Source organism: Limanda limanda, chromosome 4 (genome assembly GCF_963576545.1).
Source record: "Limanda limanda chromosome 4, fLimLim1.1, whole genome shotgun sequence".
Classification (NCBI taxonomy): domain Eukaryota; kingdom Metazoa; phylum Chordata; class Actinopteri; order Pleuronectiformes; family Pleuronectidae; genus Limanda; species Limanda limanda.
In genome coordinates this window covers 4,162,026-4,177,534 of record NC_083639.1, presented here as the reverse complement: position 1 = coordinate 4,177,534, position 15,509 = coordinate 4,162,026, and the positions used below count along the sequence as shown (strand labels likewise).

At 40.9% G+C, this 15,509-nt stretch overlaps 2 protein-coding genes across 2 annotated transcripts; one reads left to right on the top strand and one right to left on the bottom strand.

Annotated features, from left to right (window-relative positions):
- The first annotated feature begins 2,159 nt into the window (after nucleotides 1-2,159).
- oxtrb (oxytocin receptor b) lies at nucleotides 2,160-7,614 on the top strand. The gene is made up of 2 exons (XM_061070151.1): nucleotides 2,160-3,087; nucleotides 7,352-7,614. Exons 1-2 carry the CDS (start codon nucleotides 2,160-2,162, stop codon nucleotides 7,612-7,614), a joined length of 1,191 nt encoding a protein of 396 aa, XP_060926134.1.
- Nucleotides 7,615-10,470: 2,856 nt separating this feature from the next.
- Nucleotides 10,471-12,148, bottom strand: cav4a (caveolin 4a). The gene is made up of 3 exons (XM_061070686.1): nucleotides 11,921-12,148; nucleotides 11,550-11,737; nucleotides 10,471-10,621 (listed from the first exon to the last, which is right to left on the bottom strand). The coding sequence occupies exons 1-3, from the start codon at nucleotides 12,146-12,148 to the stop codon at nucleotides 10,471-10,473; spliced, it is 567 nt and encodes a 188-aa protein (XP_060926669.1).
- Between the last annotated feature and the right edge of the window lie 3,361 nt (nucleotides 12,149-15,509).

The following is a 15,509-nucleotide window of genomic DNA, read 5'->3' as shown; positions in this document are numbered from 1 at the left end:
CTTGAACTTTTCTGTAATAATTTCTGAGCAATTATCAATAAACATATGTAAATTTTGAGGGTGCCTGCCTATGTCAATGTTCTTGTATTTAGCAAAACAATAAACAAATTGACCCTGGACTCCCAATAGTTTATTGTCATGTAGAAAAATACCTGATTTGGAAAACAAAAGAGCAGCAACTTCTTTGAAACCTTTTCAACAAAATGTCATGATATGTCGAAGGGTATATTGACCACAGATGTCTGATTTCATCGTGGAGAACTTCCATTTGTCAGGTCTCACTTTTAACCTTTCATATTGATTCAGGAAAATGAGACATCAGCCCACATGTCAGAGCAGAAGGGTGTGTGTGTGTGTGTGTGTGTGTGTGTGTGTGTGTGTGTGTGTGTGTGTGTGTGTGTGTGTGTGTGTGTGTGTGTGTGTGTTGTGTGTGTGTGTGTGTGTGTGTGTGTGTGTGTGTGTGTGACTGAAAGGCCAAATGATGAAAGTAAATATTATTCACCTGTGGGATTATTTTCAAAAAGATTCCTGGATAAGTAACACTTCACCTGCAGCAGCTCTTTACTTTGAGATGTGTTTGATTTGTTTTGGTCATTTTGCCTCACAAATCCTGGATTACTCACACTTCTCCTCTCATAAGAATCCCCTGGCATCCAGGACCTCCTTCCTCCTGCAGCATCCCGACCCAGAGCAAGTAACCTTGGAAACAGCAGGTCCCATACATTATCATTTGTCAAGAAAGGGGGGAAATGGTGACCCATTTGTCTGCCAACATGTCTGGTGAGATTGTATCTCCCCTCTCAGCTGAACAAATGACTGACAATGCACCAGCTGCAGCCGCTCAACTCAATGTGTCAAATACATCAAATGGACAAAAGAGTTTCACACTGAACACGTGAGGTTCACATGTTAGTGTTATGGTAGAAGGCAGTAAATCAATCTGTTCGATATATAAAGCAAAACAGTCCATCCGGTTTGTGGCTGCAGAAAATGTGAAAATATCCAGGTTTGTGAAAATAAGGTTGATCCTTGTTACAGATGATCCACAGTTTTTTTATTAATTGATATTATTAAAGATTACTTCGCATAACTGGTGTGTATTTGTGAAATATCCAGCCAAGAAAAGGTTTGTTTTTCTGTTCTAGTTGTCAAATTATAATGCAAAACAAGAAACATGAAACACTGACAGCCTGAGGCTGACATAAAAACAAAATGATTAATTTAGATTATTGTTGGACTGAGATGAAAATGGAGATTATTTTTGTGTTTATATTTGAGTTAATTTGTGAGGAATCCTTCCCTCGTGACCTTTGGGAAACAATGTTGAGAATTGAAAATGGCCTGAGGGGTTCGTTATTTTGACAGATGTTTGATTTGGTTTTGTTTGGACACAAATATTGCAGTCACTCACGCAAGCCCACTTTTTTGTACTCGTTTGATCAGAAATTGTATCTCTCCAACTTTTTAATTATGATTTCTTTAATATCACCTCTAATTAAATCAGATTGAGTGTGAACATGAACATCATCAGTCTTCTTGGACAAATTGTATTCAACCAATACTGACAACTACAACATTTTCCATATTTCTTGTTTAAAAATAAAAGGGGGCTCTAAAGAACAAAATTCTGCTTGACTGAGGATGACATAAAATAATATGATATATATAAGTCCAAATGTTGAGAGGCATTTCAATGTGGAAGGGGAAGGAGAGAGACAGGGGGAGATATAAGGAGACACGCTCATCACAGACATTTACTCGGAGCAGATGAGGGGAGGAGGTTCGTGACAGAGCTTCAGCAAACCACACACAACCCATCAGAGAGGACGCTGCTCCCACACCCCAAACTAACAGGGCAGAGATTCTCACTGAAGGTAAGATTATTTTGTACAGAATGTTTTAATAGTTTAAAGGCTTCATATGTTTCCAGTGAATTGAATGGATGTTCGTGACATTTTGTTTCTCTATACAGACGACACCACCAACTTTTGGATTCTACTCTAATTTAAATTAAAGGCAGCTCACAAAACCAACTTTAACAGGGTGATTTGGTAGAAAATAGCACAGGACAGACCCAAGCTTATGCTCTGGACAGCAGCCCTGAAGCTGTGTTTGTGATGTGACCGCTGTCTGCGCCGGAGTGGCGCGCTTTACGCACGATGGAGGAGCTTTTACGCGAGCAGGAGAGCTGGGCGCATAATGTTTCGTGGATTATCTCGAGTCGTGGAAACGAAAGCCATGTGGGAAACAACACAGTGAATCCTTTGAAACGAAACGAAGAAGTGGCCAAAGTGGAGGTCACCGTCCTGGTGCTGGTGCTGCTGCTCGCTCTGACCGGGAACCTGTGCGTCCTGTGGGCGATCCACACCACCAAGCACAGCCAGTCGCGGATGTATTACTTCATGAAGCACCTGAGCATCGCTGACCTGGTGGTCGCGGTCTTTCAGGTCCTACCGCAGCTCATCTGGGACATCACGTTTCGTTTCTACGGGCCGGATCTTCTGTGCAGGGTGGTGAAATACCTCCAGGTCGTGGGTATGTTTGCGTCCACCTACATGTTGGTCCTGATGTCCGTGGACAGGTGCTTGGCCATCTGCCTGCCAATGCGCTCCATGCACAAGGGGAAGGATCGCTTCTGCGTGCTGGCCTCCTGGACCCTCAGCCTGGTGTTCAGTGCTCCTCAAGCTTACATCTTCTCTCTGCAGGAGGTCGGGGACGGCGTGTACGACTGCTGGGGGGACTTCGTGCAACCATGGGGGGCCAAGGCGTACATCACATGGATGAGTCTCAGCATTTACATCCTCCCAGTGGCTATTTTGAGCGTCTGCTACGGGTTGATATGTTTCAAAATATGGCAGAATTTCAATTTGAAAACCAGGAGGGATCACTTCCTGACCCTCACCTCAGCCAAGGCCTCCAAGAGCGCGCACCCGCTGTCTCGCGTAAGCAGCGTGAGGCTCATTTCGAAAGCCAAGATTCGCACAGTGAAAATGACGTTTGTCGTGGTGCTGGCCTACATCGTGTGCTGGACTCCCTTCTTCTTCGTCCAGATGTGGTCTGCCTGGGATCCTGCTGCACCAAGAGAAGGTAAAAGCACAAGCAGTTTTTCCTTTACGCACAACTGGTGGAGTTGGGTTTATAATCCTGATTCACCAAAAGCTGAAATGTAACTTCAGTAACAGTCATATTTATGGATCTTTGCAGATATGACTCCTCTCTTACAGTTTGCAAAACACTCAAGGTCACTATGGGTTGAGCATCATCTTTATATTGGTGAGTTTATTGTTCATGATGTTATGAAGAACACTTTTCGTGTCCAACAATACAACACAAATGTTATTCCTCCACTGTACGGTATGCCTGAGCTCGGCTACATAGGAAAGTTCACTTATCTTCCACGACAACACAACAGTGTTCAACTTGCGGCATCTACAAAGTGAGCACAGAATAATGAGAGTGTCATTTCCAGTGGTTATCACTAGACAGGAAGTCCCCAGAGCCACTGGGACAGTAAATGGACCACAGCATCAAAGAGTTTATCTCTCTCTCTCTCTGTGTGTTCCCTGTGGTGGTTTGTATAATTTTCCTTTAACTGCAGAGGTTGCTCAGATGTATACCGCTCTTATCATCTGAGTTTGCCATTTAAGGTAAAGGGCAGCACAGCAGAGATGACCCATGCATTGTAAGTGGCGCTTTCTGAGGGAAATTAATGTTCATTCAGAGCATTCACAGAGTCTGATAGCCTCGGTCACATAATGCCTGTGTAATCATCCTCCTCTCTTAGCATTTTCTTTCAAATGGTTTTGCAGGAAATAAGGAAAACAAACCCATTAAAGCCATGAAAGAATGTACATTAGAGACCTCAAGGGATAATGTCACAACAGGGGCCCCCATATGATTTACATGGATGGATTCAGTCACTGAGATATTACCATTTAGTAAACTATGAAATATTGAATTCTTTGTAAACCACCTTCTAAAACTTTTCATAATTAACAAAAAAAAGATTACATTTTAAGTTTTGTGACAATACATTTTTTCCTGATATTCCAGTGTGTTATTATTTGTCATTGAGCTTGAGAGGCAGGAGAATATTCTCATCTGATAAGAGGCTTCATAATCATCCATCCATCCATTAGCTATAGGACGTCTCATTTGAGGATTGTTGGAGGGCTGCAGCCGAGGGGTCAGTCTCTCACGTTGCTGACATAAAGGGCTTGATGTTTAGGATGTAAGTGCATGGTTTCGAGTGAAAGTGCATTTAGGCTACGTTCAAATACACTAATGTTAGCAAATGGTGGAATACATAGCAGCGTCAGGTGCATGGTTCAAATGGGTTGCACTTAGTCTCTTAATTAATCATGGGTGTAACATGCAATAAACCAATCAGAGTGTCATCTTCCGCTCTCTTTAAAAGCAGGTGTGTTTGCATAAAGGAAGCTGTTATGTGACCTGCAGCGTGTCTGGGATGCAGGAGATTTGCCAGATACCAGAAAACTCTTCTCTACAAAGTATGTTCCTGTGTGCGTGTGTGTGTGTGTGTGTTCAGTTGTGCACACACTGAGGTGCATATGACTGATCTTGATAATATGCCTTCGTAAAAATAGTGAAATACTGCACCGTTGCGTTCAGATCCAGTTTTGGTGGGTCGAAATAGCAAACAACATCCACTGATCACAACTTATTTACTGAATCGAGTAAAGACACTTGCATAGTTTATAGTTCAGGAGCCAACACAGACCAGGAGAGAACATTACAAACTCCACACAGAAAGGTCCTCACCGCTGTGAGGAGCTAATCACTGCACCACCATCGGTTCAGTTTAACAAAAACCTTCAAATCAACCAATCTGAAGACATGTGGGTTTCATTGGACAGTCATACTACACAGACAGATCATTGTTGAACTAATCCTTTATTACTGACAGTAATAACCGATTTACACAGTACATTAATCGCATTAAATGTAAAATAATTAAATTCTAAGAATAAATTGCTGTACTGATTATGGTATAAGTGTGGTTTACACATGTGCATGGGAGAAAGAAACAGAGAGGGGAGGAGGACAGGCGCAGTCAATTTGAAATATTTCGACATATTTTGGGGCAGATTCATGAACGGCAGACTAATAGATTAAATAAAAATCATGTAGTGCAGGCGGCAGTTGATGTCAACAACTAGATTTCCAAGAAAACATTTGGAAGATAAGTTTCTGTCCATAACTTAGTGTGAAGGTAAAGATAAGTCATTTCCCACTTGACATGTTTACGGATTTATTGCACCCTCTCTGACGTAATGTGGCGTAATGATGAGTTTGCTGTCGCTCGTGTAAACACCTTGAGCACTTTCTCAGCCATGAACTTCCTGTCATATCTTTATTGCACTGAACCGACTGCAGAGGATCCACACATAATGAAGCAGAACCTGACCTTGAGCACTTATGCAGTGTTTGATTAACTTTTCATCCTCCGAATAGTCTTGGATATAAGGCCTGCACTGTCAATAAAATGTGTGATGGCAGTATAGTTAAAATCCATTATTGCCTCCTTTCTATTTTCAGCTTCAGTCTGAAGATAGTGGTTCTGTCCATCATGATATTGTAGACAAGGGGTCAACATGAGTGTTTTTCCTTTCATATCAAGCAGAGAGTGATGAATGTCCTGTAAATCAAAGTGAAGAGTAGCAGGGTTAAATAAGACAAATGCTCTTATGGTTTGGTAATTTGCCAGATGAGGACTGTATCCTCCGTGACTCTGCACTTCCTGCACTAAATTATCTCTAGTGTTTAACTTATCTGTTGAACAAGTCTTGACAGGTCATTTCGTTGACACTGTACACACCACATCTCCCCAAATAAAGCTATAGCGAGTCAGAACGGCAGGAATAGAACAGGTCAGCGTTTTGACCAGAGAGGAGAAGAAGGCGACATGGACTAAATCTCTCACATCACATCAAAGATCGGTTAAAAAAAAATTGGAGGTCTTCCAGTTTCCACCATTCCTACATGTCGGGATTCTTCGTGATCCGAATCTCCAACAATTGGATATTTAATCAAATAGATTAATGAGATATAACAACGTATGTTTTTTCACTCAGTACAGCCCATTGTAATTGAAGCCAGTTTATCATGTGTGTCAAGCTACTATTCAAGCTACTTAAAATCCTATTTGTATGGCATCCATCAACTGTCGGTATTTTCTAGAAAATAAATGTTTCTGGGCAGCTGCCCTGGAAACAGACTGATTTATATGAGATGAAATGGATTGTTTAAACTTTACACAATCTGTGACATCTCATCTTGACTTCATCTTGAACAAATGCAGGGAAATTAACACAACTGAGTGTGTGGCTTCTAGTCGCTTCTAAATGTCGCTCACAAACTTCATCGGTGTCATAGTGAAGACCCAACAGTCATGTTGGGGGTTGAGCTTGTTAGCCTGCTAACTTTTTCAACATAAACCAAAGTATTGTATATGTTGAAAGTTTGACCGGATGATGGTGTTACATGAAAAGTTCTTACAATTCAACCTCTGGAACCATGGAATACCAATACAACAAATATCTCAACAATGACCGGGACTCCTGCAATGACTCAAACGCTTAAAATTGCAGTTTGATAGTTTGAACTTCAGCCCATTAGGTGATTTATTTCTTACTACAATTGAGGAAAACATGCTTCTTTATTGTTGCTTGCAGATCCACCCATTCACTCCCTTTCGAAAATGATATTTTGTGTAGAAAGGGGTTTTATCCCATCCCAGCATTCACTGGGTGAAAGCCAGAGTGCACCCTTGACAAATTGTAGGTCACTAAGAGCGACTGAGAATATTACATAACTTTTTAATCAAAAATCCAATGAAAACACCTAAACAAATTAAGCTCTTCATTTCCAAATGTCCTGTCTGCTCTAAGCCGGAAAAATTGGAACTTATAATAGTTATAATAGTTTAAACAATTGTTACACAAGCAGGAGAAAACTGTATTTGTTTGAGTTATATCCTTTTGAGGACTTGGTTCTATATCGAGTGTTTCCAGCAGCAGGACGGCATCAGTGCGACATATACTGAAGATAAACATGATGATTCCATCATGATGAAGGAGGATGTCACCGAGCACAATGCTGTGGTTCACTGATGTGTTTTAATAGGTTTTGACAGTAAAAGCAGAGATGATTAAGATATAATGTGTTAGGGTAACCTGTAGGCAAACTTCTGGGTTTGACAAGAAAATATATCATCAGATGTTTATCTAAACTCTCCCCAATCTGACCCACATAGATGCATTTATTTGCAATGTTACAATGGACATGTATCGATATCAGGTCTGTGTTTTTTCTCTGTCTCTTTCTCTAGACATGGCCTTTATCATCGCCATGTTGCTGGCCAGTCTCAACAGCTGCTGCAACCCCTGGATCTACATGTTCTTTGCCGGCCACCTGTTCCACGACCTGGTGCAGTGCTTCTCCTGCTGCTGCCGTCCGCACCTGGCCGACTCCTCCTGTGGCTTCGATCAACACGGCAGGCACAAGAGGAACGGCTCCACTTACGTCATCAAGAACACCAGCAGCCAGCGGAGCCTCACGCACACGACCAGCACCGGGGGGCCGGGACATTGAAAAGCCAGCTGAACGCCTTCATGCCGTTCCCATATCCAATTATCTGCTGGGCTGCTGTGGTGGTGGCCATTGAAGCGTGTTTGTTTTCAGATGCTTGAAACTGGGGTAAATAGGCAATGCAATCCTCGTCTCCAGAGACCATTCCCTGCACCCGGAGATAACAGAGAGCAGAACAACATCTCTGTCCAATCTGTGATGTGAAGTAAAGCTTCTACACACAGGCTACATCTGGCATCAGTTTAAATCTCTAAGGATTGATGCCCTCTGCTTTTGCAAAACACTGCTTTCCTTTTGAACTCCCTGCCCTCATATACAGTGTTTCTCTTATACATAAGAGTTATTTTCTGTGTAAACATACACAAGTTGTTGTCCTTCAGTGTCTAAGCTTAAAGTCTTGATGTTGTCCAGACTTGATCTTGAAAGATAAGCGATGGTCACATATTGTACAAAGAGACTCTTTTAGAAAGCTAAGCAAAGTTTTTAAACTGCATTTTAATATGTTGTCGCTCAGTGCAAATACTTAATTTTTTTTAATTTAAGTTGTGATTGTTTGACCTTTAATGCCACATTATTTAGTATGTTATTCTCACGTTATTCTATCATGTGTGTGGTTAAATGAAAATGTTGCATGCATTAAGAAATCTGCGAGGAAAAAAATTCACTCTCAAAGTTTGGCTTCATGCAAAAATGTTCACTGCAAAAACTCAAGAAAATCATAGACCAAGAAAAATCAATATGAATTGAATTTACATAAAGCAGCAGACTGCATGGTTTCAATATCGTCAGCAGACTTTCTTGTGTCACAGATCAAACAGTGTTTGTACCATGAAATTCCTTTTGTAAATAATTTCCAGTGCTTTTCATGTGTGTCTGCACGTCATTGTTTTGATCAACTCCATCTCTGATTTCTCAGTGCACATGAACCCAAGATTTATATTACATTGAACCCAGTTCGGGACCAAGCTGTGAAAATGATTCCCTCTAGTGGCCACAACGATTACTCCAACCAACAGTCTTATCTGTCTGCTTAGTGTCTCCGGCTTCATGATTCCATATGATGTGCCAGCTTATTTATACCCAACATATGGAGAGTTTCACTGTCATGATCATATAATGTGCAATCTTACCTCAGTAAGAGTGTTTTAAAATGTTCAGTTAGTTTTTTTGAAAGTACAGTTTCAAAAAAACACAAAATACTAGGCATTTTTTCAGGGAGCAAACATAAATACTGGTTTTAGTGAATGTTATTTTTGGGCTTTCAGTGTCATTTACTAATCCCAGTTAGGTCTGTTATATAAGGGTGGTGGCAGGAATCAGCAGCAGCAGCAGAGACCTCATACTTTCCTTTAGAAGACCAAACCTTTTAATGGTTGAATTATGGTCAAATGGCAAATGGTCTGGATTCATAAAATAATTTTCCAGTCCACTCAAAACACCTTCTAGTAAAAGTCACATTCACCCACACATTCATACAACACTTCTCTACACAGCGCCTTTCTATCACACCATTCACACGCTGGCACAGCCATCAAGGGCAATTTGAAACCACCAGCCTTCTGCTTGGTGGACCACCCTCTCTACCCCCTGAGCCACATAGCAAGGATTCTAACTTAAAAGCCCCCCAGAGAGTTTCAATCATCACCACGACTTGTTTATATGTATAAAGGTTAAATTCACCCAAATACTGTGTTGAACCAAAGCACCTGTTGACAATAAAAGAAAACAACTTTTCATTGCATGGTAAAGAAAATCTTTAAATGTTTTGAAATTTTAGAGAGTCTGGGGATGTGTTGGCTGCTCTCAGAGCCACATGTGGGCAGGGAGTGGCAGTGTGTGTGAACTGGAACGCCACTCAGTGTTATTCCAGTCCTGGGTCGCTGCCAGGACTTGAGCAGCTGACAGCTTCCTCAAATAGAGGGTACTGCTGACATACCACATCAAGTACACACACACACACAGACACACACACAAACGTGAAGTCCATTCTTTAAGGCAAATGTGACAACTCACACTGTGTCTGTGACAAAGCATTTTACACAGAGGGAAACAGGCTCATGCTGCATTTCACACTGCTCCATAAGAAGGAGCCATACTTTTCAGCGGGAGCCATATAAAACAGCGTAGCCTTTAAACCTCTATACAATACAAGAATTTGTGTTTTCAATATTGAAATCTATTGCATAGATATAGGTGATCAAACGTCCTTTCCTGTAGGTCATCTTTCATATTATTCATATATTAGTACAACCTCTGTAACAGACAACGCTTTGAATATTTGCTTCAATCACAATAAGTGGGTTTATCATTTTATTAGCTTCATTCAATTTAATCCACGTTAATTATGTTAAGTGTTCAGAGCTCATCTAATTTCAAACAGTAAAAATGGTCTCTTATTGTCATTTCTTCCCAGAAAAACACATCTATTATAACTGGTTCTTCTTTTCTTTTCTAGGTTTAAAATGAGTTATTTAATCAAAGTGATGTCCTGATAGTTTTTGCCTCTTGAGGTAAACTCTAAAAATGCAGGAAAATATAACACCAAACCAAAATGTTGTAACAAAAGGATCGAAGTACATTCAATTAACATAACAAATTCTGCTGAAATGAGTTCAAACTCTAAGAAACATAGCCCCATTTTGTAATAAGTTAAAGTGCTTGTGAAACTCAGTTTGTATCATGGGATATTAACTCACATCCTCTTTTCAATCACGCTCTGAGATTATATGTCCTTCATAAATCCTCATGTCCTGTATGAATAATCAAATGCCCACTCGAGCTCCGTCCATGACAACATCTTTGCACTTGTGCTCATACAACAATCAATCCCAGTGTGTATGAGCCTCCCCTGCGTGCGTCTCATTCTTCGGCCAGGTGGATGCTGAAGCCTGAGCAGCATCTCCCAGCACTGTCGAAGAAGGGTCGTACACAGATGCCCAGCACGATGCTCCATAGGCTCTGCAGCCAGCGGGTGCCCATACGAGTACACTGGACACAGGGACTCACCATCCTGTTACAAGAAGAAACACAATCATCATAAAGAAAATCGTCGGAATCAAGTGTTTTTTGTTTTTTATCTCATCTTATTTTACCTCCAGCTGCATTTGTTTTAGTTGATTTGTTTGTTTCAATTGATGTATTTGCTTTAAATTACATTTTATATGCTGTATATATTCCTATGGCTTTATATTTTTGTTATTTGGTAAATGGTGCTGTTGGTTATTTGTGTTTTCCTGTTGTTTTGTGTCTTACTAGGCTTTATTATGAATGAGGTCTATACCTCTATATATTCCTGAGGTAAAGTAAATGAATGAATACACAGTGTGTGTTATGTACCTCTGTCCTTCTTGTTTCTTTACAGCCACAGTTTCTCTTTATACACAACAGAAAATATCTATTTTCAACTACTTCTTTATATTTTAGCATCAGGATGATCAAAGATTATTGTTTAACCATAGTTTATTAAATATCTTTTGTTAAATCAAAAAGCTCTTTTTTACCCCTCCTCTCTCACTGAAGAAGTAGTTCTTCAGTGACTCATTATTACACTTTCATAGGATGTGGTAGAAATATTAAGTTTTAAGTGCCCAGTGACTTAAACACTTATGGATTAAGGATTTCCCACAATGCATCTCCACAACATTAATGGCTTTTGAAAAAGGACATTTTGAACTTTAATTTTCATAATAAAAGATCTACTCAACTTTTTTATAAAATGTATCTCATGTGATTATTTATTTCAGATATTATTTCAAATTCTTTATCGAATGTTTAATATTTGGGAGTTGAAGCTGCATAGACTTTACATGTTTTTGATGGAGGTTCTCTGGGCCAAACTAAAGTCAAACTATTGCTGTGGTTAGACACAACTCAGAGTTTGTTGTATTGTTAATACTATAAATTATATTAATCCGGAAGGCAGGTGGATCTGAACCTACCAAATGTGGAAACAGCTGAAGATGGCAAAGAGGAGGCCAGAGATCACTGACATGGGAATGGCCAGCAGCACAGTGACGACCCTGTAGATCCAAACCCTGCACACCTCAAACAGGGCGTGGCTCCAGATCCAAACTCTGTCGCCACTGCGCAATGACACCGGCTCAGCAATCACATCCTCAAACGTTACCTGGAGACACAGAGAGAAGTGATGCTGAAGCCACAGAGGTGAAGAGGATGATTCACCTTCAACATGGATCCCATATCCACTGGAGGACAGTGCAATGAGAAAATCAGCTTCCAGCTTCTCAACATTTGGAATCAAGTGTCAATAGTGTTGATAAAACAAAGTTTCTGCAGAGGAATGCATTACCTTGAGGCAGTCATTGATACCTCGGGGGTCCCTGACGTTAATCAGAGGCTTTGTATCGCTGATTTCAACGAGCGTAGAAGTATGTATGCTGTCCTCTTCCTCGTGAGCAGGATAGGCCCTCCACAGCATCTGAGGTTCCTCCCCATTATCAAAGTCTTCAGAGTCACTGGAGTCCTCCAAGTCAATCTCCACTTCCTCAGAGTCTTCACCTTTCACCCTGGAATCCATCCGAACATGTGAAGCAGACACACTCCAAGAAAAGGAGAGTGGATGTCGGTGTCTGCACCAACAAACTCAGACTGAGGCCACTGGTCGGACTCCCTGGCCGCCTGCATGCACCAGGGTTATATTGGGAATGTTACGGTGCCCTGGATGGTATTTGCAGAGTGAGGATCATTTTCCTGTGCTGTGGGACAACACGAAGGAGGGGGGATATAAATACTGTGAGCATGGAGATGATCCGTATACACACTGATGCGAGCTACAGGGAATGTCATCACACAGACACATACATGAGACAAATCTGCAAACATGAGACAAAGGAAATCAGTTCTATTCGGAACATTTAGTTATTTAGTATGTAAGTGTTATTGCCTTGTTGATTTCATTGATTTAAATTTTATTTTTCATTCATCCCATTCATTTTCAAGTCTTTCTTGAAGTTCAATAGCTGCCTGTTGTCAGAGAAAAAGGTCGGTATGCAAGACTCTCCTGCCCCCCTCTGGCCTATAAGAGAAATGAAATGTCCTAAAATGAATCTCTTCAAGAATCTAGACTGACACTCAGCAGAGCACAGATCAGCGAGGTTCATCAGTCTCCTTGCATTTCACAAACTCATGGATATGGGACATTGGAAATCATTCCTGACTCCCTGATCCGGTTGCAGACCCAAATTAAATCAGCCTTACATTAAGTTTCGTTGAAAAAAAAACAAGAAACAGACAAAAGGACAGAGGTGTAAACATAATCTCCTTGGTGGAGATGCAGCTTTAATCACTTTAAAACACATTATTATTATGATTTTTTTCTTTAGTTTGTGCTCTTATGGAATCTATCTCAAAATAATAGGACACTACAATAATCCGTTACTGAAATCAAGTCTACTCTAAGTCTCAGATGCCATCCTCTTTGCTTCTAGTTGATTTTAATGAGGAAAATAAACCCCTAAATGTCACAAACCTTTTTACGTCCTATGGGACAGACACAATCTCTCTTTTTAACGTATATATACATGATTTGTTTAAAAGCTTTTGGGGGCAACAAATCTAATCTAAAACAGGGTTGAGATAATGGTTTACTGGAAAGCTGTTAATTGTGGGTGTAAGGATGCATCACTGCCTTGGTTTGCTCTCTCACCATCAATCCCAGTGCAGAAGCAACAGGAAATGTACTGTGTCATCCCAATATCCTCCTCTTTATGTCCGGATACTGTGAAAAGTGTCGTCAGGACTTCGCACTCTGTTTGGTGTACAACACCTTTCGCAACAAGCTCTAAAGGAAAAACACTTTCACCTCGTTCGACCTTCGGACCCATTAACCCGACACGCTCAGTCCTAATAATAGTCCAGCTTTGAATCCACAGAGTTAGACCTGATCACTCTTTTCTCAGCTACTCAACTGACCTTCGTCACAGAAAGCCTCTTCATCATCGCCGTCACCAAACAATGACCCATTGCAGCAGCTGGTAATGTGATTATCTGATAAAAATTAGGTAAATATAAAAGGTCATTTATTCAGAGGCATCAATGCTGCATAAAATCGTGTGATCTTTGGCTTGAATACAGTCAAATTGGTTTTAACAGCTGTAAATCCAAGAGTTTGACTCATGCACCAATAAAATGAATTCAATTATAATTGATATGAGTCAACAAAATCCATGATAACATACAGTGAACACATTTGTACCAACAAGCGGTACATCAGTTTAGAGTTTAGTCTAAACAAACTTTACTCTACACGATGACCGAGGCACAGTCTCCATGGTAATGATCATTCCTGCCTGCTGGAGGAAGACAGAGAAAGGACACGATGAGAGTTTCCTGAGTTGGTGCAGGAGACGAGGGTATGCTAATGGACTGCACAGCCCGGCAGATGGGCTTTGTTTGAGTCCCTGTCTGCACAGGTGAGGTCAGTAGAGAGGGTGAGTGGAGAAGAGGAGGAGAAACACAAATGTTCCAGCGGATCATCACATTAACGCTTATCTCAAGATGTCGAGGGTGTTATCATACCCAGGAAAACTTTCCCCCAGAATTTTCTGTTATTGTTTTGTGAAAAATTTAGGCCAAACAGTCAACACAGGGTAACTACACAGCCACGCTTTGGAAAATCTTTCTACTGCTACAGCCAATTGAAAACACAGAAAATAGTTTTAGGATAATATTTGATCTGAAATACTCAATTAAAACAATATATATACATTATAAGACAACGCTGGTTGGCTATTTTATCTGGCACAACGATAGTAATACATCTAACATATTTTGTAGGTGATGTGTAATTCCCTGAAAACTAATCTCGGAGGGGTGGGGCGTGACCCAAGAAGGACCCATAACATTTTGGTGTGGCTGCGGATCAAGGGATGGGGCAGGAATTTTGTTTCACCTTCTTTAACGTTGTTAGATGTGATGTCTTTCCATATTTTTTTGTGGATTCCTCAAAGAGAGATTCATGGATGTTGATGGGAAAACAAACTGATATTTATGAGTGTGTGCAGATCCATAGGAAAATTCAGATCCAGCAAAATTACATGGACTTTCATATGGAGACTGTTGGGCCTTGGTGGAGGTATGGACTCTACTCAATGCCATACTAGCCTGTGAATGTGACATGCATGGCGTGCAAGCATAATTTCAATTAATTTCACTTCTGCAGGCTGAAAGCGGTGAGAGCTGCTTCCTCAGACCACAGATATATAACAGTTAAAATCACATCACACAGTGGAAATGTGTTTTTAACAAGTGTTGTATCCACAGTCCATCCCCTCTGTTTCCACCAGCAGCAGCAGCTTATAAGCAGGATAAGGGATGTCAGACTGTCGGTCTGTCCAGCTGTTTTCAGTACAATAGGTCAGACTGATTATCTGTCATGTCCAGTTAACAATGCAATCCCTAATCTCTGCTGTCCCCATCTAAATCCACAGCAGAATAAAAGATACATTTACAGAATCAGTCTGACATGACGTGCTCGACCATTTCTCAGCCGGGAGCCGGCAACATGAACATCCCGACTTCGGCTCCTTCATTAGTTTGCGGGAGCTGAGTGGACAGGATGTGAGGTTTTGCCGGGTGATCTCTGTGAGGTTTGGTTGTCATGTTAAGTGTGTATATGCAAGTCTGAGGACACCTTCTGAGGAGAGCTCCTCTCATTATCACTGCCTGTGCAGCAGCAGCAAACAGACAATGTACTCGCTTCAGCAGAGTTATAACAAACCAACCTCGGCTAAGTTCAATGCCTGAATCCTAATTTTCTATAGAGAGCCGACGTGTGTTTGATCCATGGTGAATATGATTTGCAGAAGAGGCGGATGCTCGCTGTGAATGTCTTGATTTAATAGAAGTGGCCCCTGAGCTGGGAGGTCTTTCACTTTAAT